This window comes from Cajanus cajan, chromosome 6, assembly GCF_000230855.2.
Source record: "Cajanus cajan strain Asha chromosome 6, NIPB_CcT2T_4, whole genome shotgun sequence".
Taxonomy (NCBI): domain Eukaryota; kingdom Viridiplantae; phylum Streptophyta; class Magnoliopsida; order Fabales; family Fabaceae; genus Cajanus; species Cajanus cajan.
In genome coordinates this window covers 47,145,413-47,173,349 of record NC_138522.1, presented here as the reverse complement: position 1 = coordinate 47,173,349, position 27,937 = coordinate 47,145,413, and the positions used below count along the sequence as shown (strand labels likewise).

The window sequence follows — 27,937 nt, the reverse complement described above, 5'->3', positions numbered from 1 at the left end:
CAGAGCGAGGTAAGAGTTGGTGGTGTGTGTGTGACTCAGACACTTCGTGGGTGACTAAGGCACTTCCTGACCTCTCCCTCTTCTTCCCTTTATCTTCATTCTCACTCACCCACTCCATTCTATTTCTATTCTCCACACACTCTCTCATCATTCTCTCTCTCTTTCTCCCACGAGCGCCATGGCGCTGCACTCCGTGTCTTCCGTCTCTCACGTGCTGCGCCTCTGTGAGCCCTTCCCTTCCATCCACAACGCTCACGTGCTCCACGACCTTGCGCCACTCCGCCACAAGTCCAAGCGCCGCAGCCGCAGATTGACGCCGTTTCCCGCTCCCTCGCTGCTCCGTCATTCCTCCGTCAAGGCCGTTCTCCACCTTGACCGCTCTGCCGACAACCGCCTCCATCATTCGCCTGCTTCCTCTTCTTCCGATTCCAAGCCACAGGTCTTGTTTCTTCCGGACATTTTCTTTCTCATTTTTTAAGTGTTTTTCTGTTTTGGTAGAAGTTGTGGATCGGAGGATAGGACTGTAGAAGAGAACTAGAACACTCTTGAATTTGTTAGTGTTAATCGCGTCAACGCAACACTGTAAAAAGTCTCACGAGATGATGAATCTGCTGAAGTCAAATTAATAAGTTGAACGAAGAGAGGAGAACGACACGATCCGAGTTCATTTATTATACTTTACTCTCTACACTTTGAAGAAGCTAGTTCTACATAAACATTCAGCTGGCAGGGAAATGTTTTTGTCAAGCGAATTTCCAAGACCTACTCACTCTTCATTTTGATGAGTAAGAGTGTGAGGTAGAACTTAGATTTTCTTTTTTTAATACTCAGAAATAGTTCAGAACCTAGTTTGGATGTAACTATGTCTTATTCTGGAAAGGGAATGGTAAAGGAAACTAGAGAGATCAAGTTCACGATTGGATGCCTTCAACTCCTAAAGGCAAACAACCAAAGAAAAATCAACCACCAAGGTGAAAGCAAGGAATGAAGGCTCCCCCTACGCAATTAACCGCCATCCTTGGATATTGGAATTAAGATTCGGACTCTCTGTTTACTATTATTTAAACGAAGTATATTCTGCCCAAAACCTTATATAAGAAAACTCCCCAACTTGCCCAATCATAAACTTTTTCAAATCCAAAGCACACTTTCTTTTCCTTGTTATATCTTCCGCAACTTCACTAGTTAAGAAAACTGTATCTAAATTCTAAAATTTGTCTGCCAGCAATGAAGGCACCTTGATTGTTAGAAATTGTATCAAAAGAAACCTAGGGGGACCCTGGTGATCAGTTTGTATGAGCTAGTTACATGACTAATTGGCCGTTTACAATCATCCTTTACATCGTTGGATATATCCTTCAATGGCACTGCTGTCATGCATGTATAGTTGAATATCATGCCATTTGGTTAAAACTATCCAACACCCTATGAAGTTTATCTTTTAAGAAATTCCAATAACGTGGGAAGAAGGCTATAGTGCAACTGCCAGGTCCTAGAGTTTACAGATTATGAGAATTTTTTTATACATTATTAAGGAAATAAGGATTGCATTCTACAATATCAGATTACCAAATGAATTTCTTTTTGTATTCAATTTTTTTAGAAATGTATTGGAGACCATAATCATATCAGATGTAGAATGTAATAAGCTACCAGTTGCGTGAGCTTTTTTAAACCTTCCCTTGTTTGTTCGTTCTTTCAATTTTTGTTTAAACGACGCCTTAGCAAATGTACAACAGAACAAGTGTCATTTGGTTGACGACTTTAAATGTGAGTATCATTTAATTGTTTTATGAATGTATACAATTTCTTAATGACTTTGGGGGTTCTTAATCCAATCCATATGTAAAGTGGTAGCAATTGGTTGTACTTTTGAATGTACCCTTGTTTGTTTGGTTTTTCGGTGTGCTTTTGGGCATTTGATCCTTTGTATCTGGAAGCCACATTGGACCATGAAAAATCTGAGTATAGTTTGGTAGATCCATTTAAGCCTGTAAGGGAATAAAGCTCTCCCGATGCCTATTTTTTCCATGCACAAGACTCAACCAAACTCATTACCACTTGAACCAACAGGCGTTGGTCCACTTTCAATTTTGTTTAAATGATGCTTTAGCAAAAAGACAACTGAACTAGTATCATCTGGTTTAAGTATGAATTTTATTTAACTATTTTATGAAACTTCATAAATCCTAAATAAACTTGAATAGGAAATGAATTTCACATCTTTTTTCTTGTATTATTTCAGTTTGTAATTATCACTTTGCATTGCAATTAATTTAAAGGTTGGCCCTGGTCTAATGTACAAGATTCCCACCATTATGGGGTCTGAGTTATTTTGTAACATCATTCCTCCAATGCTTAGCTAATCAACTGTTCAATATTGTGGGCATGTAATCTGCAAGATAACTTGTTGAGTGATTCCAGTCACTTGTTGGACAGGTTGCAAACTTGGAGGACATAATATCAGAGAGAGGAGCCTGTGGCGTTGGATTCATTGCCAATTTGGAGAATAAGGGATCACATGAGATTGTCAAGAATGCTTTAAATGCTTTAAGTTGTATGGAACATCGTGGTGGCTGTGGAGCAGATAATGACTCTGGTGATGGTTCAGGGCTGATGACTGCAGTTCCATGGGATCTATTTGATAATTGGGCCAGCAAGCAAGGGATTTCTTCCTTTGATAAGTTGCACACTGGTGTTGGAATGGTCTTCTTACCCAAAGATGCAAAACTTCTCAATGAGGCAAAGAAAGGTAATACTGTTCTTAATTTGAAGGTTGAGCTCCAATAATGTCCTCCTTTTGTGGTTTCCCTGAGATAAGCATGTTTAATTGTTTGTGATAAATTTTGTTGACTCCTGTCACATATTGCATGCTGTGTGATTCTCTCCCCCTTTTTTAAAGGGAAGTTTTCTTATTTCTCATTGATCTAGTATGCTATTACGTAATTTGCCTAGTTATTGACATGCCATACAAGCCTTTGAACTACAAGCTTTATAGAACTTATAGTTGAAGCATATGTTTCAATTAAGACATTGAAGAAAACAAATGATAAGATTAGGCATATCGTAAAATATTTGTTGTTGTCATCATGCTTTGTATATGTACTATTTGATGTCTTTACTTTATTGTGTAACTTAGTATTTCAGTATCATTTCTGCATTGAAGATGAACTGAATTTCTTTGGGCTTTATTTGCGTTGTTAAACATGTAGTTGTTTTAAACCTTAAGTTTATCTTGTGTGATGCTATGCATTAACCTCTGGGTCATATTTCTTCCAATATACTGGTTCAGCTTGTTATGACTAATGAATGTCTTAAAAAAAGTCAATTTAAGTTGAAGTTGACACCTTTTATCTTGTTGAATTTTACTAGAACAATATATTATGCACAATACACAAATGGAGGGAGTGGGCATATTAAATAGTTTAGTTTCAACTATAATTCTTGTTTCCAAATTTACTAATATGTGGTTATTTTTGTTGTCTAGATATTACAATTTACACCTGACCTGCTATCAATGTTTTGTAATGGCCTTGATTATTTATGGTTTTAGTTTTAAAAAAATGTGAGCTCTTAGGAGTATATTTACTTGTTTTGTCTAGAGAGTTCCATTGGCAGACTTGCAAAGAGATCCTTTATTTTGATTTCTTTGCTTGCTTTTTATTCACTGTATTGTTTTTGTGGCTTTCTATAGGGAGGATATCTTAATTTTTCTTTTCTATTTGCTCATTCCTAGTCATAACAGCGTTTCTTCCATTACCCAGAAGCTAGAAATCTATGCAATTTTTTTCATACAAGATGCAGGGAAAAAGGTTGAAAAGGAAACCAAATATGAAAGGATTTGATATTTTCTTGCAACTATAATGAACTGGAAGGAGAAACAAATTAATTCATTAGTGTTTTCAATACTTGGTTATATACATGTTAGAATAGTGGAAATAACTTGTCTAAACAAATTTCATAAAATGTGATCACAAATCAGAAGTTAAGATGTTCATAAAGACAACAATTGAAGAAATAATATGTATAGGTTCACAACAGCAAAAAAAATGCATATTGGTAAAAATGAAATCTATTAGCAAAACATGAAATAGTTAATGATTTTAATGCTTAAAGGGCCACAAGAGAACCAAAATTTGAGGCAGCTCTACCTCCGTACCTCGTTTATAGCTCTCTCCTCCTAAGGGCAGCTCCATCATCTAGTGGGGAACCCTTTCCTCCCAAGTCAAGTCATATACATATAATTTCATCTCATCTCATTTGGAGCAGCATCATTTTGTTGATAATCCTTTCCATCTAATGAATAATCCTTTCCTCATTCCATCCAATGAATAGTCCTTTCCTTTCAGGATATAACTAAGTGCACCCATATTAGATTTGCAGAGTTTGAGAAAATGAAATTGTATTGATCTGTGAAGAATGTACAAGATGATTGAGTCACTGACTTACAACCCTATATATACTGTCAGGACTAAGAGTCAGTTATAACTGTCTGACAGTGACAGTTATGACTGACAATGACAGATACAAAGAGCACTACACGTATCAAAACCATTTCACATGATGAAACTATCAACATCATACTTTTCAAATTCAACCTTTCATAAAAGTTTTTATTTCAACCATATACACCAAAGAACTGCAAGTTGAGAGCAACCCAAAAGCTTTTTGGCATCTGTGGCAGTGCAAAGTCCTTAGAAATTAATGCACAAGAACTGCTGAATATCCTTGGGTCAGACCCAATATTCTTTGAAAATGCCAAAGTTTTTCCAAAGAATGCAAGCTTCTTAACAATGGAAGGACAAATGAGAGCCATTTTCAGAGCTTGATTTGCCCATTACACAATAGTTAGTATACAAAGCAGTTACGGGCCTACAAATTTGAAGTAAATCATTGTATTAGAGGGTAATTAGATAGACCTCCCTTGAGGTTAGCGATAATTATGCCTAGGCCTGATTGCTTTAGAAATTACACCAACCTACCTTGCGCATTCCTTGCTATTTTATTTTTAAGGGTACCATGTGTATGGTTTATACACCAAAAACAATAGAGGTATGAGTAATTTTAAAGAAAGTAATGGGTGTTAATGTGTTAAAGAATAAGAATAATATTTAAAACAAGGTAAGCAAATATAGTTTCTAAATTAAGTAGGGTCTAAATGTAATCTCTGCTAATCTCAAGGGAAGTTAGTGTAATTAATAGTTATCCAGATGTATGAATGCTATCAAGAACAGTAGTCCAAACAAAGGATTTGACATTGGGGGGAGCACATGATTTCCAAATAGACTTATCCAGGAGGAAAAAAGCATTATTGTGAAACAAAGTGTTTATGCTAGGCCCATTTCACAAGTGTGCAATAGGAAAGGGAAAATGAAAAGGATGATAAGCCTTGAGATAAAGGCCTGCAAGTGTATGAGAGCAGGAAAAAGTTTGCACAAGAAGAAATGGATGGGGGAGGGGCACACGAGGTGAGCATGTTTATTGCTCTTCTATGGTGCTTCTCATGGGCAAACACGAGGTAATGTTTTAATGAACTATTTTCATGGAGTAAGGGTCTATTTGCAGATTTCAGAAAGTTTCGGATTCAAAAGTTTGTGGCAGCTATTTCAATATGGGGGGGTAAAGTTTAGAGATGTCTTTAATTTCCCCATTTGTTTTGTGTCTCTATCGGTAATTCTGTGAGGAATTCTGTTTTCCTTTTTCTTGTTGTCAGTTCTTCTTTGAAGAAAAATAAATTTGTAAATGGCCATGGTCCTGTAACACTGGTGGTGTATCGTGTCTTTATAAATAAATATTCTGTGCATGATAAATGGTCAATTATGATATATTGGGTTTTATTCTGACATGTAAGGTTTGTGTTCTGACATGTATTTTTAATTTTTTGTTCAGTTATTGTAAATACTTTTCGGCAAGAAGGTCTTGAGGTTCTTGGTTGGAGGCCTGTCCCTGTAAATACTTCTGTAGTAGGTTATTATGCGAAGGAGACCATGCCCAATATACAGCAGGTATTTGTTAAGATTGTGAAAGAAGAAAATGTTGATGACATTGAACGAGAACTGTACATCTGTCGAAAATTGATTGAAAAAGCAGTGAGCTCAGAAAGTTGGGGAAATGAGCTTTATTTCTGTTCTTTATCCAATCAAACCATAGTTTACAAGGGGATGCTTCGTTCAGAAGTGCTTGGGTTATTTTATTCTGACCTTCAAGATGATCTATACAAGTCCCCTTTTGCCATATATCATCGAAGGTACAGCACAAATACTAGTCCCAGGTGGCCTCTTGCACAACCAATGAGGCTTCTTGGTCATAATGGAGAGATCAACACCATACAGGTTGAGTTTTCTTTTTTGCATTCAAAATGTTTCTATAAGATTTTACTTTTGTTGGATTTTACTTTTTGTTTTGATTTTATACACTAATAGCGACATATTTGTGCAGGGGAACTTGAATTGGATGCAATCACGAGAACCATCATTGAAGTCACCTGTATGGCGAGGTCGTGAGAATGAAATTCGCCCATACGGAAATCCGAAGGCATCAGACTCTGCAAATCTTGACAGTACTGCAGAAGTATGTGAATAACTGAATATAAAATTGTTAATCCCTTCAGTTTGCGTATCTTAATGATGATGATTCATTTGGAATTTATTGTTGAAATTTGAAAATACATGATCCTTGTTTTCTAATTTCTTATGGTTCCTATACTTGTAATGTTAACTTTTTTTTTTCTTCCAGATTCTGTCTCATAATCCAATGGTTTAAAATTTCAATAGATCTAAGTTATTTGTTAGTTATGCTCCTATTAACGCCCATGCTTTTGTTTGGACCAAGGTGCTAAATAGATACAAATGAAATTTTATAGATTCATAGGCCTTATATAACTATTTCGATCTTCTCCTTCTGTCTCTGTTGTGTTACTGGTGTTCAGAGACAAATTCATCCTATAATGTTGGAGTTGCTTTGAGGCTTTGGAAATGCCCTTCAGGCATTTTTGTGAAGCAATTAAAGGTTTTGTTCTTGAATCCTTTTTGTCCAATTATTATATGCTTCGGAAGGATAAAGTGGAGCAAGGTTTTATGATCCTACAATTTATATGTATAGTTCTGGTGTTATGGATGAAGATAATTTTTTTCTTTTTAGAACCTTTGGGTAAATTTCTTCCTTGCCATCTTGTAGACTTGTTTCGTTGACATTCATGTGAGTGATTTACCACTTATAAGTGAGTGAGCTCTTTAAATTTACTCTTCTTTTGTTCCCATGTTTGGTTTTCCTTTTCCATTTTATCTAGGATAATTTCTTATGCTTCTTTATTTGTATTATTCTTGTTTCACTTTAATGCATTTCTTCTTTTATCAAAGTAAAATATTGTTAAACAGAAAAATTGGAAGCAAAAAACTGATGATCCACATAACAATGCTTGCTCTGAGTTTATTTTGTTATTTTTCTTTTTACTGACTCCTCTCTTCTTAACTGTTTTGTTCCTTAAAAGTATACAAGTTCCTCTTTTGTATTGTTTTTTTGTTAACCTCTGTTTTGAGATTTTCTTTTGTTTTCCTTGTTATTATTCTTAGTTGTGTATCAAATTCTCTAGACTTGTGTTAATGGTCATGTTTATATCTTGATATCAATTGTCTACTATGGTTCAGTTATTGATAAGAAGTGGTCGAAGTCCTGAGGAAGCTATGATGATTCTTGTTCCAGAGGCTTACAAAAATCATCCAACTCTGTCAATCAAATATCCTGAGGTATTCTTTTTTTTTTTTTTTTTTTTCTAAATCCCCACTTGTTTTCACATGTTCAATCTAATTTATTTGTCCAAATAAGAAAAATATGTGCTGTCTGGCTTATCGTTTACAGTTAGTCATACTTCTGATTATTCCTTTTTGATTCTCAAATATTACAAAAATTTGCAAAGATGCATGGTTTAAGAACAACTTTTGTTGCTTGTAATAAGAGCTTGTCTTCCTTTGAATTCAAAAAAGGTGATTTTGTCAGATAATGGTAAATGGTGTCTGGGTGCAAAATGGGGATTGCTTGTGGGAAAGGTGGGATGGTGGTTAATGGGACAGTGCTATCTGACAATGGAAGTTTGTTCCAAGTGTTCGGGAGATATTGAGTTTGATTTCTTTTTATAAAGCATTAATATAGATAACTCAGCACCAGCATCACGTTGGAATTTAGGGTTGACAATAATGAAGTCGGTGACCTTTGATAACTGGCTCAATTTGTTGATGCCAGAGAAGAAAATTATCAAAATTGAGTTTATCTGAAACCATATGGGAGAAAGTGAGTGGCACTGGTGAAGAGGTTGGAGGCTGGTGGAATTGAAAAAACCATTGTTGATTATCTAAGCTCTTCAATTTCTGCATGGAAGTGTCCTTAATGTTGTTTTTACTTTTTAGGTGGTTGACTTCTATGACTACTACAAGGGTCAGATGGAAGCTTGGGATGGACCGGCCTTGCTTTTGTTCAGGTATAACTGCTTAAAAAAGAATCCAGAGAAACATGATTGCCTTGTTGGTCTATCAGTCTATCCTAATTCATGACATCACTAAGAATTGAAGAAGTAGCACTCAGCAAAACTTGGTCGTTATAAACTTACTGTAAATGAAAGCAGGATTTAGTGGTCCACATCTTTGTGTGTCTGGTGTTCTAAGTTCTTAGTGGAAGGGAGAGGGTGTGTTGTCCAAGATAACATTTCCAATGTGATAATTGATTTACAGTCACTTAATAACTTTTATAATTTCTTAAAAAAAAATTCTTTAATGAATTGATTGTTCTTGATATATGTTGTTTCACAATGTGATTCTTAATTTTAATGCTTATTGACTATAGTAGAATTTAATGGAGGTATTCAATGTGAATATAATATATGAAATTAGGAACGAATTTATTTTTAGTATATTTTGTTATGCTATTTCACTGCATCATGCAAATATTTACTGTTGTTTCTGCATATTCTTGAAAAATCACTCTGCTAATTTAATTTAATCATGTGTTGCTCATTTTCCTTAGCAAACCGTTATTCCATTGTTTAGTATTAAAGTATAGAGTATAGTATTTTACTCTAATATTTAGTAAATTTACCTGTAGTGAATAGGTATAGTGCTCTTCTATTTTGTTTTGTTTTTAATTTTTCCTGAAGTTGTTTTTCTGTGATTGTTGGTAATCCAATGATGTGTCACAGTGATGGGAAAACTGTTGGTGCATGCCTTGATCGTAATGGTCTTCGACCTGCTAGGTATTGGCGAACATCAGACAATATGGTCTATGTTGCCTCTGAGGTAAAGTCCCAAACTTTTATCCCTTGGTTGTATATAATATATATGGATAATATAATGTATGATGTCACTATTGAGATGTCAGTTCTACTCTATTGTATAATTCTAGAACTTTTAGGAGATGATGTTGTATAAAATATGCTGTCAAATACACTAAAACACACTCTTTTGAATATACTCATTATTATTGACTGACATTTATTGGAAAATACAAAAATTTGTAGGCCCCACTTCTCATTTAATGAGTTCCACTCATGGTTTCATAATTTCCAATTAATTTTGACCAATGATAGTGTGTGTTTCCAGCACTCCTGAAACATATTTATTTGACAGTTGGCATCTCTATTAATACTTATGTGCAGTAATGATAATTATGGTTTTGAAGCCACCAATTCAGTTTCATAACTTTATAAAGTTTCAATTATTGTATTTAAGATATTTTACCTTGTGTCATTCACTTTTAGGTTGGTGTTGTGCCAGTGGATGAGTCAAAGGTTGTCTTGAAAGGCCGTCTAGGTCCTGGCATGATGATAACAGTTGATTTGCTTGGTGGTCAGGTTAGCACTGCCTTATTTTCTTATTTGGCTTGGTCCACTCTTGAACACGGGCACATTATCTTCTAATGGATGTTTGTTCCTGCAAATATTAATATTGATTTAAATATTTGTCCAACTTAGAAAATTTCTTTTATTTGCCACAATGTTCCCTGTCCCCCAACATGATATAAAGTCATTCATTGAATCACATTGTTTGCCCAGAATTCCCCTCTAGAAAACACACTGCTAGTTTGCTTCCAATTCCTTTTTGCCTTTACTATTAATACTGAATTTTTGTTAATGAAGGTAGTTTTTTCTCTTTATTCTATTGAATTTAGAGGGGGAGAGCTTAGGGAAAGAGAGAACTTGAAGAATGAAAAGCATTCTTATTCAAGAGCATGTAGTATTATACATTTTCTGCATATCATCCATATATATATTGATCCTAAATAGACCTGGTAGAGACTATTTCGTTGGATACTATTAAATCAGTGCAACTTCCTAGACACAAATACTTATGAACACATGCATCTTAATCTTATCATGTGACACACTAACATAATGTTTCCTAAGTGCGTTAACTATTATTATTTCCAGCATATTTGATCAAAAGCCTTGGGATTTGTAGGCCTCTAAAAGAAGGAAAACATAGTCAATAATTTAGTTTTCATTAGTGTGCTGCAGTGGTGTCGTGGAAACATTGGGATAAAAATAGTGGAGCAGTTTTTGATAGCGGCCATTGCAGCATTTTGCATGCTATAGAGTTTCAGAAGCCTTGTTTGAAATTTTATTCATGCAACATGCACTGCTCTCTCCCCTGTTTCATCACAAACCACCAATACCCTGTGCTTACAAGTTCTGTTTCTGGCCAAGCCTGGTGGTTTTTTTTGGCAAAACCCAGTCATAATCACAAATCTTGATTCTCTAAAGTGAGGAGTTGAGTTTTTGAGGATAAAGTACACTCATAATCATCGATTAGAAAATCAACAGTTGAAAATTGTTATAAAATCAAATATATTTATAACAAACTGTTGTTAGTTGCAATCTCAATCTCTGATTTTCTAATTAATTGTTATTACTGAACTTTATCCTTTAAAGTGCACTCCTCTCACTTTAGAGGAGTCAAATCCCCTATCTGCTTTTTTTTTAGCATTCACTCTGTTTTGTTGATTGTTTGCACGTCCTCTACTCCTTTTAGTTCTAATGTCTTGAGAAAGGTTCATGATCTTAATCAGCCTTGATTCTGTCACTCACACCCTTGTGCTTCTTCTTTTTTTGTGTGTCATAAGTCCTCATTCTGTTATCTTGCTGACACCATTTTTTCTATATGTGTTCTGTTCTGATTTTTTTTTCTTCAAAACTTTGATGGTCACCCTTGAAGTAGTTGTAGCATCACCCACTTGGAGGCTTAAACTTGTTTAGTTTCTTGAATTTTGCTCTATTGTTAAGATTACATCATACGAAATTCAATAACATGAGTTTTAAGAACTTATTTTCAAAGCATATGAATGAGAGTTTTCAAATTTTCAAGAAATTCTACCTTTTACAGCTTCACTAACATCATTTTGTAATACTGAGACATATCTGGCTGACTGATAAAATCAATTTATATTATTATGTGAAAATAATAATATATGGGTAGGGTAATGGTCTGTGAATGTCCATCCCCGAGTTTTATAGGCATTTTTTTTTGTAAATAATTAAAGTTTTATTTTCCTGTCAAAAGTGGTATATGTTGTCTCATAGGATTGTTTTACATTGCAAATGTTTTGTGTGGTAGGTCTATGAGAATACAGAGGTTAAAAAACGAGTAGCCTTATCAAACCCATATGGGAACTGGATCAAGGAAAATTTGCGGTCTTTGAAGCCTGGAAACTTCCTTTCAGCTTCTGTGATGGACAATGATGCAGTATTAAGACAACAACAGTGAGTTCTATTTAGACATTACTCTTAGTTTTATCCTTGATGAGGGAATGTTTGTTTTCAAGTATTTCTGTTTATAAGTCCTATCAAACCTATTGCTTTACTCTCTGCTATTGCTTAAACATTCTGTGTGGTTCTCTATTCTTTTTCTTGATCTTTATGAGATGATTATAAATTGCGGTTTTGGATAAAGTTGTGATCTAAAATAATGAAATGAACTCATTTTGGAGTGAAATATTCTTCTGTTGGAAGTAGGAAAAAAAGGATTTTTATGCGTGGTATTTTATCTTTTTAAGATTGAGAACTTGACTACCCAACACGTTCTTCGTGATGGATGTAAGAGTTGAAAATATATTTGGGATGTAAAAATAAGATAGGATGTCAACTTTCAAGGATGAACTGGTGTCAAACAAAGGGCAAAAACCAAAGGAGCCTTCAGCAGAGTTATGGAGGAATGTCGTTTGGAGGCCATAGGAAGTGCGAAGTTATGTGGGACAAGATGGCCAAAGGGATTGGGAAGGTGGATAAAGAGACTCACAGTAAATCAAAAGGCTGGGAACCTAAGGGTAGAGAATTTTGGTGGTGGTATGCAAGTGTGCAAGATAAAGTTAAGGTCAAAAGAAATTGTTACGAAGCATTGTTTTGGTGTAAGAATGCAAAAAATTGTGAATTACCATTTGATACATGTCACGGCATTTAATGGTGAGATTTCGGAGGAATCAAAAAAATTTACATATGGTCTTCACTGAATTGGAATAGGTGTAATGTCAGGTGGCAAGAGACAAATTGTGTGTAGGAGGTCCTAAAGAAGAAAGTAGTTTGCATTGCATTTATAATATATTCACACAATTAAGGACATGTATGAGGGTGGGAACAAGGAAAAGATTCTCTCAAGTGGAAAAAAAACTTGAGATTCTCAAGTTTAAAATCTCACCCTTAAATCTTTTACACCTCCAATTTATATTATATTCATTCTGTTTTTGAATGGCTAGGATCTCATTCAGTGGAAATATCATTAGATAGGATCTGTTCCCTGGGAACATGATAGGATTGCAACAGGTCTTCCTATTACCATAGTAATCCATCAAGATTAGCTTCCACCCCTTGTCTCTGTACCGCAGTCTTGTTTGTGCTTATTATCGTATTGAAGAGTCAGTTCCACAACGCTTACTTTTTGCATATATATAGTTGTAATTGCAGAATCAAGAGAGGAAATAAATGGAAATTTAGAGATATGGAGTCAACAAGAGAATAAACTTAATGTCACAGAGATGAGAATGTTGCATTTGATGAGTAGGTACTGGGTACACTAGACAGGATAGAATTAGGAATGAATGCATTGGAGAAAAAGGGTAGTTCATTTGTTGGAAAAGATTATAGACACCCGCCTTAGGTGGTTTAGGCTTGATATGTAGAGAAGACTTATAGAAGACCTAGTAAGGAGAGTGGATCAAATGGAGGGTAATCCCATCACTAGTAGCAGAGGGAGATCAAGAAAAACTTGTAAGTGAAAGCATTAAGAAAGATTTTGCAGTCATTAGTTTGTCTATAGACAAGACTTGGGATAGGGCATCATTGCATTGCTTGATTCATATAACAAACCTTACCTGGTGGAAATTATTATTGTTGTTGTTGTCTCATTTTATAAAAATCAACTTGAGTGGGTTGTGACTGGTTTCCATAAGCTAATGCTGAATGTCCTACAAGCTAATGTTCTAAGGCATGTTGATGGGATAGTATGTTTTCTTTTTATTGCAGTTTACAAAATCTCACATGGTTGTTACTTTTCTTCTTTTTGGTGCTACCAGGGCATTTGGGTACTCTAGTGAAGATGTCCAGATGGTGATTGAGAGTATGGCTGCTCAAGGAAAGGAGCCCACATTTTGCATGGGAGATGATATTCCATTGGCAGCTTTGTCCCAGAAACCTCACATGCTTTTTGATTATTTCAAGCAAAGGTTTGCACAGGTAAGCTAGAGTATTTTCCTACAATTTAATTTTGATATTAATTTGTTCTGTGATCTGATGTAGTTTTTCTATTGTAGTGCTAAGTTACTTATCTCATTACGTCTTGATCATGTTTACTTTTTAATATGTGTTATTGTTTGTTCACAATGTCATGGGATACATGATATCATCGTTTGTCTATGGTATTCATTTATGTCACTGCTTAGGCTCTATGCATATCCCTATCTGTTTGTGTGTGTCTATATCTCTGAACTCATTCATAAATCAACTGGTTAAGCTTTCTTGATCTCATAGATTAATACACTCTTTTTTTTTATCTCGTTTTCTGTGTGCATTTGTTTGAGAATGATACATTGTCCTTTTCTTACTTTTGTTTTGTGGGGCGTGGGGTGGGGTGGAGGACACTTAGAAATCTGTTTAGGTGCAAGGTCCTTCTATTATTCATCACTGAAACGTTGAGCAGTGCATGTTGAATGTTTCATAGCTGATCTTGTGGAAGCAAATTATGAACTTAAAAAGTAATGGACATGGTCAGTGGAATTTTGGATGCCTTGGCATTCAGGTATAGTTTATGCAATGGAACATGTCTTGTGCACTGTTGAAGGATGACAATAGGTTGCACTCAAGAATGGATGTACACATTCCCACTTAAAACCGTGTCTTGAGTCATTACTAAAAGACTCCCACTTAAAACCACATGTTCCATTGCATAAGTTAAACCACGTGCATGCATTCTCTAAAAGCTTATTTAATGCATTCAGGTAATACTTATGCAATGGAACATACCTTGTGTACTGTCAAAGGATGACATGAACAAAATTTGTGTGATTCGTTTAAGCAGCCGAGGACTTTGATTAGAATTAGAGTTGGATGGAGAGGGAAAGGTGGGTATGGGGTTGGGTAGGTGTTTAGGATAAGGGTTTCTGTGGGAGAAACACATCTCCTACCCCCAGAAATCAGATATCAGAATTCAAATTCTATGTTGAAAATAAACATTGGAAGATATCTTTTAAAAATTCTACCTCCATCCCTAGTTATAAGACCCTTTCAACTAAATTACACCCTTTAAGAAAATTAGTTAATTTAGTTAAGAGCATTAATTTTTTCAATATTTTAAACTACTTTTCCAAAATTAACCTTCTGTTTTTCTACTTAATCATTTCCCATCTAATTAATTAATGTTTGGAAGAGAGAGATAACTATGTGTTTATTTATCTTCTCCAATCTTAATACAAGAGAGAAAGTTTTTATCCAATTAATTTCAAGTATTTATTATATTTTGTCTAAATGAATTTCTTATTAAATAAGGGTATTTTAGAGAAGATATAATTGATGCAACTGACAATTAGAAGAGAGTCTTATAAAAAGGACAAACAAAAAAGTAAAAAGGGTCTTATATATAGAGACGAAAGTAGTACTTTACTGAATATTGTTCTGTGCGAAAAATCACTTTTTATATACTCCGTCTGTTCTCTATTATAAGCAAAAAAGACTGATTTTACTCATATTAAGAAAGTCAGTTATTTGCATTAAATTTTACTACTTCCATAATATTCTTCCTAAGTTGTCCTTGTTATAAATGTCAAAAGCAGAGTTTTAAAAACCGGCTTGGACCGGTTGAATCGGAAACTGGTGGTTTAGCCAGTCCAAGTCTTGAGTTGGATCGGTTATGCATTTGATCCGTTTCAAACTGGAGTGAATCGGTTAATTTTCCGGTTCGAACCGATAGGTCAAACCAATTCAACTGCAAAAATATTTTTTTTTATCACTTCTAAAAAGAAATTTAAAGAAAAACACATGGGAATTGAATCCTGCTCATGGAAAAGCAAAGAGCCTTCTCAAACATAAGGATGACCACTTGTTCTAATGTATTTGTTTGTAATATATGCAACTTAAATAACTTTTATAGTATATTATTAATTTTAAATTATATATTTAATAATATAATATCTATGTAGATATTACATATATTATTTTGTAATATTAATTGCAAGTATATTATATATACACATTATTTATATTTTTAATTTGTATTAATATACAGTTTAACATGTAATTTTTTTTATGTATTTTTTTATACAAAATAAAAATAAAGATAATTTAAAATAGGATGGAAATTGAAATTTAAAATAGGATATGAATTTATTGAAATTTATAAGTATAAAATATATTTAACATGAATGTTTGTTTTTAAACAATTAATAAAAATTGGGTCATGTGATTTAATTAGTGATTCACCGGTTCACTCTTTGACCCACTGTCCAGTACCCTAACTGGTTTGATGACCGGTCCGGTTTTTAAAACTATGGTCAAAAGTAGTGCAACTGAATAGTTATGCATTAAAAGAGAGATATTTTAGGAAAAGAATTATTAAATGAGGTAAAAGTAGTTGAAATTTGCTTATATTTAAGAATAAAAAATGTTTTTTTTTTGTTTATAATAAAGAACAGAGGGAGTACTTCACAGGACCCTTTTAATGACTGGACTTGGTAGACTAAATTTAAGACTGTTAACTACCCATAATTAATTGGGCTCCCAATTATAAAGGTGCAATTTTCTAAGCTTCATTAACTTATCAAATGCAGATAACCATAAACACTTTAGCAGCTCTAGACATAAGTACAATGACTTTTGTGTAAATGAAATATCTATAATTCTATGGCACTTAATAATTATTTTTCTACATCATTCCTAGATGTATAGAATCTCCAAATTAGTGAGCAAGGTTGGCCATATATGCGGAAAAAGACTAGTCTCTTGCATCCTGACTTTTTCTAGCTTCTGTTTATTCTGATTTGACAGACTCATAAAAGATGGCACAACTGAGATAGGGTTTAATATACAGACTTACAGAACCATATTTGGAAATTATGCTTGGTGTTGTATAAGTTTTTGGTTTGAATTTTACCTTTCTTATTGACATTTGCATGTAAAATCTCTCTCTTTAACACCTGATGCCGCCACCCCACTTTTCTGCATTTTCCAAAGTACAGGTTACAAATCCTGCAATTGATCCTCTTCGAGAAGGACTGGTTATGTCTCTTGAAGTGAATATAGGGAAGCGAAGGAATATATTGGAAATTGGGGCAGAGAATGCTTCACAGGTATTTTAGCATAAATCTTTAGTATCTAGTTTTTCATTGTCATATAACACCCATGATTTTGTTGCCTATTCTTGCCCACGGGATAATGATATGTTTTGGAGCAGGTTATGTTATCTAGTCCAGTGTTGAATGAAGGGGATCTTGAGTCATTACTAAAAGACTCCCACTTAAAACCACAAGTGTTACCGACATTTTTTGATATAACCAAGGGCATTGAAGGTTCCCTGGAGAAAGCATTAAATAAGCTTTGTGAAGCTGCAGATGAAGCTGTCAGAAATGGTTCTCAGCTGCTTGTTCTCTCAGACCGTTCAGAAGCACTGGTAAGGACCATCTAGATACTTGGCTACTTAAGTTGTCCTTTACTTACCTAGACATGGCTTCAGATGTATCAACCTCCTAGATCCTGTACTTGGCTACTTGAGTTGTCCTGTCCAACAATTGTTCATCTCTTTACCATCCTCAGATGGCTACACCCTTGCAATATCTGTTTCGAAGGCACAGAAAACCAACTCTGAAACACTGCCTAATTCTCCCCTGCCCAGACATGGAGTGTTACTTTTATCTTGGAAAATGATATATTACTAGAGAGAATAAAGGGAGTTGAATATCACGCACATGATTACACGGAGGAATGTTGGAAATACTTTTTGGCCCTAAATTCCGTGTCTCCCTAAATTACCTGTTTCCACTCTGGGAGCTACATGAGATTTCACCTAATAATAGAATGACAAACAGTGTGTTTGTAAGACTACTTTCATTATGTGAATAAATATTTTTCATATTTGTGTATCACTTTGGCATTTATGTTGAGGTAATGATCATACCTGAAGATTATGAATAGCTGCCAACTGTCTTTTTTCATTGTAATTCCATTTGTACAGTTGGACTTGGATGTTTAATTGACTTTTAATTTATTCATATATAACGAATATCTAGTGTTAGGAGCTAATCTTGGCCATACATTTCTGGCGTGAAGATTGTTTCATTTTAAGAAGGTTGATGCTCCATTATAATTGTATGGTCATGATTATCTCCTATCATGAGAGCATGAATTCCGATACGCTTCATATATAGTATATACTGCATATGTGTGTTTGAGCTAATATTGCATTCCCTTCTTTTTGGTCCTAGGAACCAACTCATCCTGCAATTCCAATACTTCTTGCTGTTGGTACTGTTCATCAGCATCTAATACAGAATGGCCTGCGGATGTCAGCTTCAATTGTAGCAGATACTGCTCAATGCTTTAGCACTCACCAGTTTGCCTGTTTAATAGGATATGGTGCAAGGTTATTTAATGCCCTCACTTAAGTCTCTGTTAGATGTAGTGTTTCCGTTACTTCTTTATCCCTTATTTTAATTTTAATCTTATATTAGGAGTTGTGTTTTGTGATCTAATTTCTCATTTACTAGTCTCTATTTATTTTAGGCCTGGTATTGATTGAAGTTTTTTTTTTTTTTTATAACTTTTTTTTCTTCCTGTTTCCTTGTTTGTTTGCCAGTTTAGGGTAAAGTTGTATTCTTATATTTGTCATGAAGCCATTTTCCCATTTAAACATGAATAAATTTGAAATTCTTCTTTCCACACTGAACAATTGTTTATTGGTGTTATTGGAATTAATTCTACTTTGCATAAGTTTGTCGTAGCAATGGAAAATGGGAAACATGCCTTGTTAAACCCACTTAGCTCTTCTTGAGCATGGTGTGATTTATCTGTTCTGTTTGTTTTAGTGCTGTGTGTCCATACTTGGCATTGGAGACTTGTCGGCAATGGCGTTTGAGTAATAAAACTGTAAATCTGATGAGGAACGGGAAGATGCCTACTGTATCGATTGAACAGGCACAGAAGAACTATTGTAAGGTTAGTGATCTTCAAGCCAATATTTTGACTTTATTTCTGAGCTGGAAGTAATAAGCAAAATTTTTTGTATGTCAATCTGTAATGGTGATGGCTATGTATATGCCATGGTAAATATTGGTCCTTAGACAAACACAGGAGTGCTGCATCTGGTTGTAATCACTCACTAATGGGCCAGATTGTCTGAACTTCAAAAAAAAAAATATTATAATAAAGGTATTTTTAAAAAAGTATTATTTTAAGAAGCCGATACAACTTGCATCTTAAAAAAAAGCAAAAATAAGTTGAAACAAAGGGAATAAGTTTATGTGAGATTGAAGGGAAATTAAAGATAAATGTTCTGTTTGGATAAACTTCTTTATAAACACTTATAGTAGACATCTTTTGGTTAATTCAACTGTCAGATCATCTCAGTTCTACCTCTGCATATATATGTACTTTGTAACAGAGGTGAACATTGATTGTAATTGCTCATTCAATTCAATAGGATAATATTCTCTTTTACAAATTCATCTAATTTTTATTAAAGGAAATAGGGGAATCTAAACATTTTAATAGGGAAAGTTGGAAAGAAAATAAAATGTATACTAATACTTAAAATAAAAGGGAGATTCTATTCTATTTTCAACATTAGGGAATGATGGAAAAGCAAAAATGTGAAAACTGAAAATTTGGTCTCTGAATCTGAATGATTGATATTATTTTGATATGATTTGACGATACACTAATCTAGTATACATCTTTCTTTTATATTAATAATCTCGGTCAAATACAAGTATAATACAAGTAATACTAGCCCAGCCCTGTAAGACTACTAACATAACAAGACTCAAAATACAAGAATTGGATATTCAAACAGGGACCTTTAACTGAAGGAACTTTTTCCTCCTTCACAGTGTTTTTCCCCCTATTTGTTAATAAATTCCTCTTTATTTTTTTCAAATATAATTGATGACATAATGATTTGCATTTTTGCCTGCATTTCAGGCTGTAAAAGCAGGTCTTCTTAAAATTCTTTCCAAAATGGGCATCTCATTGCTTTCAAGGTATGTAGCTCATGAAATAAAGTAGTTATAAAGGGAAACTAATGCAGTAATGCTAGAGAGTGCTGGCATAATCTTTTTGTAGTTTGTCTATTGTTTTAATTTTTTCTTCTCTTCTTTCCTTACTGATGTTCTGCTTTTGACAAATCTATTTTTCTATTCCTTGTTTAGTTACTGTGGTGCACAAATATTTGAAGTCTATGGATTAGGAAAGGAAGTTGTTGATATTGCATTCAGAGGAAGTGTGTCGAAAATTGGTGGATTAACTTTTGATGAGGTTAGGACATTACAGACTCAAGCCTGAGAATGAAAATGTAAATTGTCTTGATAATTTACTAGCAATATAAGCATCAGTTCATTGTGCCTGATAACAGTCAGTTATCATCGTTGTACTTGTTATTTGTTAAAGCTTACACATTGCTCAGATCATCATTAGACCTTACTTTTCTTTTCTTTTTTCTCTCAGAACATGTTTTCTGTTTGAAACATTTATCTTATGTATCATTTTTGCGAATTTATCAGTTTCAAAAAAGAACATAGTTACAAGATTATCTGGCATGCAGTTTGGACCTGCATGGTATTCCTTTTTGATGTTATATGAAAATATATTACATGTATAGACTGGTCTGGATATGCTTCATTGTCTTGATAAAATTTGCACTACAGGTTCCTTTGTATTAAAGCTAATCTAGATTGTACTTTAACCTGTTATGGCATTTGACTATTTTGAATCCCTGGGGATGTAAATATGTATGATTTGGATATCAACTTTTTATAATAAAGTGGAAAGCTCAGTAAATAATTGATGAGGGTCTCTTAACAGTATTAGAATTCCAACTCAGAGAGAGAAAGATTTTGAAGGAACTCATATATCTCTATTATGATTTAGAATACAAGAAACCAAGTATTTATTGGAAGGATTACACGCAGTTCAGTTGTAACTAAACTCTAACGGAAAACAAAGAAAAGATACAATACAGCATGTCTCTATAGAAGAGCATGCGCCTGCACTACTTAAAGCAAAATAAAGCTATATTATTATAACAGAATTATAGTATTCTAACAAACAGACATTGGATTTCGATATCATCAAGTCTGCATTACCAGCAGGTGCAGCTGTACATTTTTCTGTTTTAATTCAATAACTATTTAATGATTATGCACAATGGATCCTTCAAAATAACTACTCACATGCAGTAGTTGCTCTAACAGCTAGACTTTAATACTTACACTCAGTCATCCTGAGCTTATAAAATCTTGTGTATGTGGACACCCTGGGTGCAATTATGCACTATTTCTTTTGCACAAGAATTTGTGAATATGCATTCATTTACTGAGTGTGCGTCACTGCATCAGTACAAGAATGGCCATGTGTTGAATACTTGAGTTAACATTTTAATGGATATTTCTTAATTGAAACTTCACTCCTACATCTCATATGGTGCAGGTGGCAAGAGAGACTTTGTCTTTCTGGGTTAAGGCATTTTCTGAAGATACAGCTAAAAGGTTGGAAAATTTTGGATTTATACAGTTCAGACCAGGAGGTATGAGTTTGGTGCTGATTCTCATTAAGATTTGAAAAATCAGTTAACTTTTTTTTTTTTTTTAGAAAAACATAATGAGTGTTATTGTTTTATCAATGAAATTGCATTTGTAGTAGTGTTCTTGGTACAGTAAAATTGACTGATTTTGATTTACAATTTTAAAGGGGAATATCATGCAAATAACCCAGAAATGTCAAAGTTGCTCCACAAAGCTGTTCGTCAGAAAAGTCAAAGTGCCTTTTCAGTTTATCAGCAGTATTTGGCTAATCGACCCGTGAATGTGATTCCTGAAAATCCTATTTTCAGACTGTTATTATACATTTTATTACAACAGTATTATGTGATATATATTGTTCATTTCAGGTTCTCCGTGATCTTCTTGAATTCAAAAGTGATCGTGCTCCAATACCTGTGGGGAAGGTTGAACCTGCTACATCTATTGTGCAACGGTTTTGCACTGGGGGCATGTCACTTGGAGCTATTTCCAGAGAAACTCATGAAGCAATTGCAATTGCCATGAACAGAATAGGTGGAAAATCAAACTCAGGGGAAGGTGGTGAGGTAACATAACTTTGATCATAGTATAACTGTCAGTAAAGATATATTCATATTCAGTAACAGACAATTTTTTTTTTTTTGTATTTTTAATTTTCTTAACCTTTTCATTTTCCAACTATGACCTAATTCATGTATTGCATTCAGGATCCTATTAGATGGAAACCACTTACAGATGTCGTTGATGGTTATTCTCCAACTCTTCCACACCTTAAAGGTCTTCAAAATGGGGATACTGCTACTAGTGCCATCAAGCAGGTTATTGCCTAAAATTTTGAAAAATACCTTCATTAACTTTGTTGACAATAATAATGTTATTTTATAATTTTGTAATGGTGGAAAACTCATTAAATGAACTATATTTTATTTCTTAGGCTTTATTTGTTTTTTCGCTAGTCAAATTATTTAACCATTTTATAAAATCTTTATATCATACAGCTTTCTAGAAACTCTCATTCTCTGTTGAATGTGCGCAATTAGTCATCCAAATTAAATACTGTGATCTGATTTGTTTAGCTGATGCCTTGCAATCATGATTTTAACTTGGTCATGAATTAGTGTCCAACTTTTCCTGTTACCAGTGCCATGTAACAAAACACCATTAGTTGATGATCATTAATTATTTTGGGGCTTTTCTGCAAATGCAATAAGCTTGGTAGGGCTGCCATCATATGATCACCTTCCTGCTGTATTAGTTGAAGAATCCAGGTGCAGGAAAGGAATATATCAAGTTATCAACAAATTTTTTAAGTAGGCTAGGTTATCATGCCTCACATAATTTTCTTTCGGGGTGTGATTTACATTTGGTGGACCAAATAAGTATTCATTCTGGTATAAATTCATGATTACGAATTTAGTTCTTGATCCAATTGGATGGTGAGCAAACCTCTATATTCAATCAATCTGGCTGATTTAAGTAGTATTTAATCTAAAATTGGTCGGTCCAAAAATAGCTCGTCTTATAGAAATTGTGGTAGGTAGTGGTAATCTGATAAAATATATTGCATTTTTTCAGGTTGCTTCAGGAAGGTTTGGTGTCACCCCGACATTCTTGGCAAATGCTGATCAATTAGAAATCAAGATTGCACAAGGTGCAAAACCTGGTGAAGGTGGACAATTGCCAGGGAAAAAAGTTAGCATGTATATTGCAAGATTGAGAAATTCTAAACCAGGAGTTCCTCTTATATCTCCACCACCTCATCATGACATTTATTCTATTGAGGACCTTGCTCAATTGATCTTTGATCTTCATCAGGTGACACTCTTGCTTGTTTTATTCACTTGTTTCCTTTCAATGAAATTTAGTATACTGAAGAAAAACCTCTGGTTCTCTGGTTGAACAGGTAAACCCTAAGGCCAAGGTGTCAGTAAAACTGGTGGCTGAAGCTGGAATTGGCACTGTTGCATCTGGGGTTGCCAAGGGCAATGCTGACATTATACAGGTGTGTACTTTGACCTGTGATCCATATATTTTTTAGTGGATTCTTTATATATATTTTATTCTTTGTGAAGCATAACATATCATAATATGATCAACTTACAGATTTCAGGACATGATGGGGGAACAGGAGCAAGCCCTATTAGTTCCATCAAGCATGCAGGAGGTCCTTGGGAACTTGGGCTTACAGAATCTCACCAGGTTATAATTGAATCATGAAATTGTGTGATTAGAATTTATTTTCATCATTTTCTACCTCAAAAAGTTATATGCTATTTGATTGTGGGTTATTTTTCTTGCAGACACTTATTGAAAATGGACTGAGAGAAAGGGTTATTCTCAGAGTTGATGGTGGATTTAGAAGTGGAGTTGATGTCATGATGGCAGCAATAATGGGTGCTGATGAATATGGGTTTGGTTCAGTGGCAATGATTGCTACTGGATGTGTTATGGCCCGCATTTGCCACACCAATAATTGCCCAGTTGGTGTTGCCAGTCAGGTATTTATTAGAAGGCTGGTTTGTTATTTAGTGCTTTCATGTAATGATTACTTGTCCTTTTCCAAATAAGAATTTGTCATTACATTTCAGAGGGAAGAGTTGCGAGCTCGTTTTCCTGGTGTTCCTGGTGATCTTGTCAACTACTTTTTGTATGTAGCTGAGGAGGTATTTTGGGGCTGCTGTTGAATGTTGATATCTTTCATAGTCATCTTAATGTTCCTTATTTTGGAGTTGCTGTTATTGATTTAGTTTTCATTTACCACTTTTGAAATTTGGATTAACCAATGTTTCCCTCATCCTGTCTGGAATAAATATTATTACCTGACCAGGTAAGAGGCGTATTGGCACAGCTGGGGTATGAGAAGTTGGATGATGTGATTGGCCGGACTGACTTGTTGCAACCAAGAGACATATCTCTAGCAAAAACTCAGCATCTAGATCTGAATTATATCCTATCTGTACGGATGCTTATAATCATATATATCTTTCATTTCTATTCCTTTGAGTTAAATTACCTGCTTATCTGACTTGTGTGTGATTAACTTCTCATTTTCAGAGTGTTGGGTTACCTAAATGGAGCAGTACACAAATTAGGAATCAGGAGCCTCATACCAATGGTCCTGTTCTGGATGATGTTTTGCTAGCAGACCCGGAGGTAAAACAACTATAGGTGTTGGTATTAAAAATATTAATGCTATTCCCTTTGCAATATATCTTCTTTAGACCAGTTTGTATGTCAAGCATATACAGTGCTAAATGCTAGGACTCGCCATAGTTTCTAGTTAATTCTATCTGTTAGAAATCTTACATCAACTAAGAATAAGACCATAATAGTAGATATAAGTAGGGAGCAATCCTTATCTTAAAAGACGATTTTGTAAGGTTGAGGAGGCTTTAGTCATACTTTCTTAAAATAGTATCAGAGCCTATCATAGTGAGTGTTGTTGACATTATTAGGCTACTTTCTTAAGATCATATAATGTATATATAAGTAAGGAGCACCTCTAATTTTGAAATGTGGCTGTTTGTCCCTTTTTGATTAACTCTGACTTCTGTTTTTGATAAAATATGGAGTGAGATAAGGAAATGGTTGCATCACGTATGTGTTTTATAGGAAAATGTCATACATGAGGTAGAAATATTAAATCTGTTAGTTTTCACTTTTCAGGTTGCAGATGCCATTGAAAATGAAAAGGTGGTTAATAAGACCATAAAAATATTCAACATTGATCGTGCTGTTTGTGGACGCATATCCGGTGCCATTGCAAAGAAGTACGGTGACACTGGTTTTGCTGGACAGTTGAATATAACGTAAGATGTCCTACTTTGCAGTTTGAAATCCAATGTTTGTATTTAATCCAAAGTTAAAAATATTTTCTCCTCTGTTCCAGATTTACAGGAAGTGCTGGGCAGTCATTTGCATGCTTTCTGACACCTGGAATGAACATTCGCCTGGTAGGAGAGGCTAATGATTATGTTGGGAAGGTATCCTATTTACACTGATGTTTCACACCTGAGAACTTGTGTAGGCAATTAAACCTGAAATGCGTGACCTTGATTCATTTATTTAATGATGAAGAGTGTGAGAGCCGGTTACATGATTATTTTATCCTACTAAGTTGAGGCTCATTGTTCTGATGTTTATTTGTGACTGTTGCCAGGGCATTGCTGGTGGTGAGTTGGTTATCACTCCAGTTGACAAGACAGGGTTTGAACCTGAGGATGCAGCTATTGTAGGGAATACTTGCTTGTATGGGGCAACTGGTGGACAGGTCTTTGTTAGAGGGAGAGCTGGGGAAAGATTTGCTGTCAGAAACTCACTTGCGGAAGCTGTGGTTGAAGGCACAGGAGATCATTGTTGTGAGTACATGACTGGTGGTTGTGTGGTTATCTTGGGAAAGTGAGTAATATTTCTTTATCAAAGCTTGTACCATTCTTCTCCTCTTCCCCACCCCCCCGTGTACTTGTTCAGTGAAACAATTTGAGTAAACTGAGGCCATCACTTAATTTATACCTTGACAGAGTGGGTAGAAATGTAGCTGCTGGAATGACAGGAGGATTGGCTTACATTCTTGATGAGGACAATACTCTCATACCCAAGGTTTGCGCCAGAGGCCCATTGATCGTCCTCTCTGATTTTTTTATTACAAATGAGTGCACTGCATGGATAATTGAAATTCCCTTTTCTGGTCTGGATTCTCGTACTGCCCCTCTAATTTAAGAAAAAAAGAATGATAAATCTATGGTTTGGGAAGCATTTTCAACAGTTAAAGAAAAAATATACTCCTATATTACTGTTTGAAGATCTTCCTGATTCTCACTAGTGCCTTTGCATGAAACACCAGCTGCCTTTAAAATTTGCTTCTAACTACAGCTTGTACCAGTAATTATCTAGTTAACATGATCTTACTCTAGTGTTTGTTTACACGTCGAGTGACTCACAAGTACTTATCAATCAAGCATGTAAAATTTTCCCAACCACAGCGAAGATTTTAGACCACCCCTCCCAAAGAAGAAATCTAAATATTAACCATAATACCATTGAACGTCTTCATTTGTTCTGCTTGAATGAAACCATGCTATTTTTCTATGCTTATATCTGAATCTACTCACAGGTAAACAGAGAAATTGTAAAAATCCAACGGGTGTCAGCCCCTGTTGGGCAGATGCAACTGAAGAGCCTGATTGAAGCTCATGTTGTAAGTACCCCTATTTAAGAATTTATGCATGGGCAATCAATGTAGGAAGAATTTTATTAATGTTTTTGTATGAATTTTATATCAGTTGATTATCATAATGCTGAAATAACTTTGATCATCTGTATATGAAGGAAAAAACCGGTAGTGGCAAAGGTGCGGCTATTCTGAAGGAGTGGGACAAGTACTTATCACTATTTTGGCAGCTGGTTCCACCTAGTGAAGAGGATACCCCTGAGGCAAGTGCCGATTATGACACAACTACGGCAGAACAGATAAGTTTTCAGTCTGCCTAGGGCCACATTGCAAGGGTAGATTGATTACGCCTGGCTATGGAGCCATTGTTGTGTCCCTGCTTTGTACAGGAATGGGAGTCTCTCAATAGGGTGGATTTGCTAGCTAGCCAAAATGGGATTACACTATCCCTTGAAACCACGGTGCTACATTCATTCTCAACATCATTTTTGCCAGCTGTACGAGCCACCGGTATACATCCATCTCAAGCATTATCTCAGCTCTTGTATAGCCTTGTAATAGAAAAAACTGTAAATAAAATGCGAATCGGGTTGCTGATTTTTGTGGATGATCAAAATAAATTAGTTGGGGCCTCATATATGCCTGGCCATCTATGTACTCTAATCAAATGAAATTTTATTGTTTTCCCCTTGCACGATCAAATTGCCTTCTTTCTTGCACTTTTTCAAATAAGATGTCATTTTTTATGCGAATTACATTGCTGATAAATAGTTATGATGAATTTATAATAGCTAAGAGCAACTGTTTTAACACGTGTATTTGTAACGAGTAATATCAATGTGGAGGTAATGATGGAATACCAAGTTATAGCGTCATGTATTTCAATAAGCTAAACATATAGTCTTGAAATATTAGCTAAGGACGAAAACATTTGGGTTCCAACTTCCAATGTTCTATTTTCGAGCATGGAACGTGTTACTGTTGGTCTTGAAAATTGAAATTGTATGATGCAATGGCATGTGTGTATTTATATTATACGATTTTCGGAATAAACGAGGGACTAGTGATAATCTAGGTGCTGTACAGTAATGATACGCAATTTTTAGTTCACAGTTTGGAAGAAGAATTTAAATAGTAACTATTTTTTTTTAAAAAAAATTAAAATATTTTTGGTGTGAAATACTTTGATTATGTAGAAAATTTATAAATTTGAAATTTGAGTATTTGTGAAGTTTCTTAAAGTAGTATAATTTTAATTTCTTTTAAAAACAATTTGAAATTCTTTTTTCTCTTTTTCTTTTCTACTTCTATATTTTCTCTTTCAAAGTTAACATAAAACATATTAACAGTTTTCTTAATTATTGAATATTCAAAATTAATTTTAAAATTATTAAATATTATCTAATATTATTTTTTTTAAAAATGACTAAATATTTAAAAATTGACTAATATTTAGTTTTATAAAATTATTTTAAAATTTTAATGTATATATTTGTTTAAATTTAATTTTATCTA

At 34.5% G+C, this 27,937-nt stretch overlaps 1 protein-coding gene across 2 annotated transcripts; it reads left to right on the top strand.

The window, feature by feature from the left end:
- The first annotated feature begins 62 nt into the window (after nt 1-62).
- On the top strand, nt 63-27,116 carry LOC109815625 (ferredoxin-dependent glutamate synthase, chloroplastic). Of its 2 annotated transcripts, none has more exons than XM_020380384.3 (33): nt 63-439; nt 2,425-2,752; nt 5,890-6,332; nt 6,439-6,570; nt 7,647-7,745; nt 8,403-8,473; nt 9,188-9,284; nt 9,746-9,838; nt 11,598-11,743; nt 13,549-13,708; nt 16,702-16,812; nt 16,917-17,132; nt 17,944-18,101; nt 18,544-18,673; nt 19,658-19,716; nt 19,885-19,990; nt 21,161-21,257; nt 21,422-21,537; nt 21,621-21,818; nt 21,960-22,070; nt 22,828-23,067; nt 23,156-23,254; nt 23,356-23,451; nt 23,553-23,750; nt 23,841-23,915; nt 24,080-24,208; nt 24,307-24,405; nt 24,919-25,061; nt 25,142-25,235; nt 25,412-25,650; nt 25,773-25,851; nt 26,366-26,449; nt 26,581-27,116. In XM_020380384.3, the coding sequence occupies exons 1-33, from the start codon at nt 179-181 to the stop codon at nt 26,740-26,742; spliced, it is 4,869 nt and encodes a 1,622-aa protein (XP_020235973.1). In that variant the 5' UTR covers nt 63-178; the 3' UTR covers nt 26,743-27,116. The 2 variants fall into 2 exon arrangements, with proteins under 2 accessions (XP_020235973.1, XP_020235974.1); XM_020380385.3 differs by having other exon boundaries at nt 64-439; nt 2,440-2,752.
- The last annotated feature ends 821 nt before the right edge of the window (nt 27,117-27,937 follow it).

Excerpts from the sequence above, each read along its gene's own strand:
- LOC109815625 (XM_020380384.3), top strand. The coding sequence starts at position 179 with ATGGCGCTGCACTCCGTGTCTTCCGTCTCTCACGTGCTGCGCCTCTGT. Across the intron at positions 16,813-16,916 it reads GGGCAGAGAATGCTTCACAG|GTTATGTTATCTAGTCCAGT; the intron begins GTATTTTAGCAT and ends GTTTTGGAGCAG. Across the intron at positions 19,717-19,884 it reads GGCATCTCATTGCTTTCAAG|TTACTGTGGTGCACAAATAT; the intron begins GTATGTAGCTCA and ends TTCCTTGTTTAG.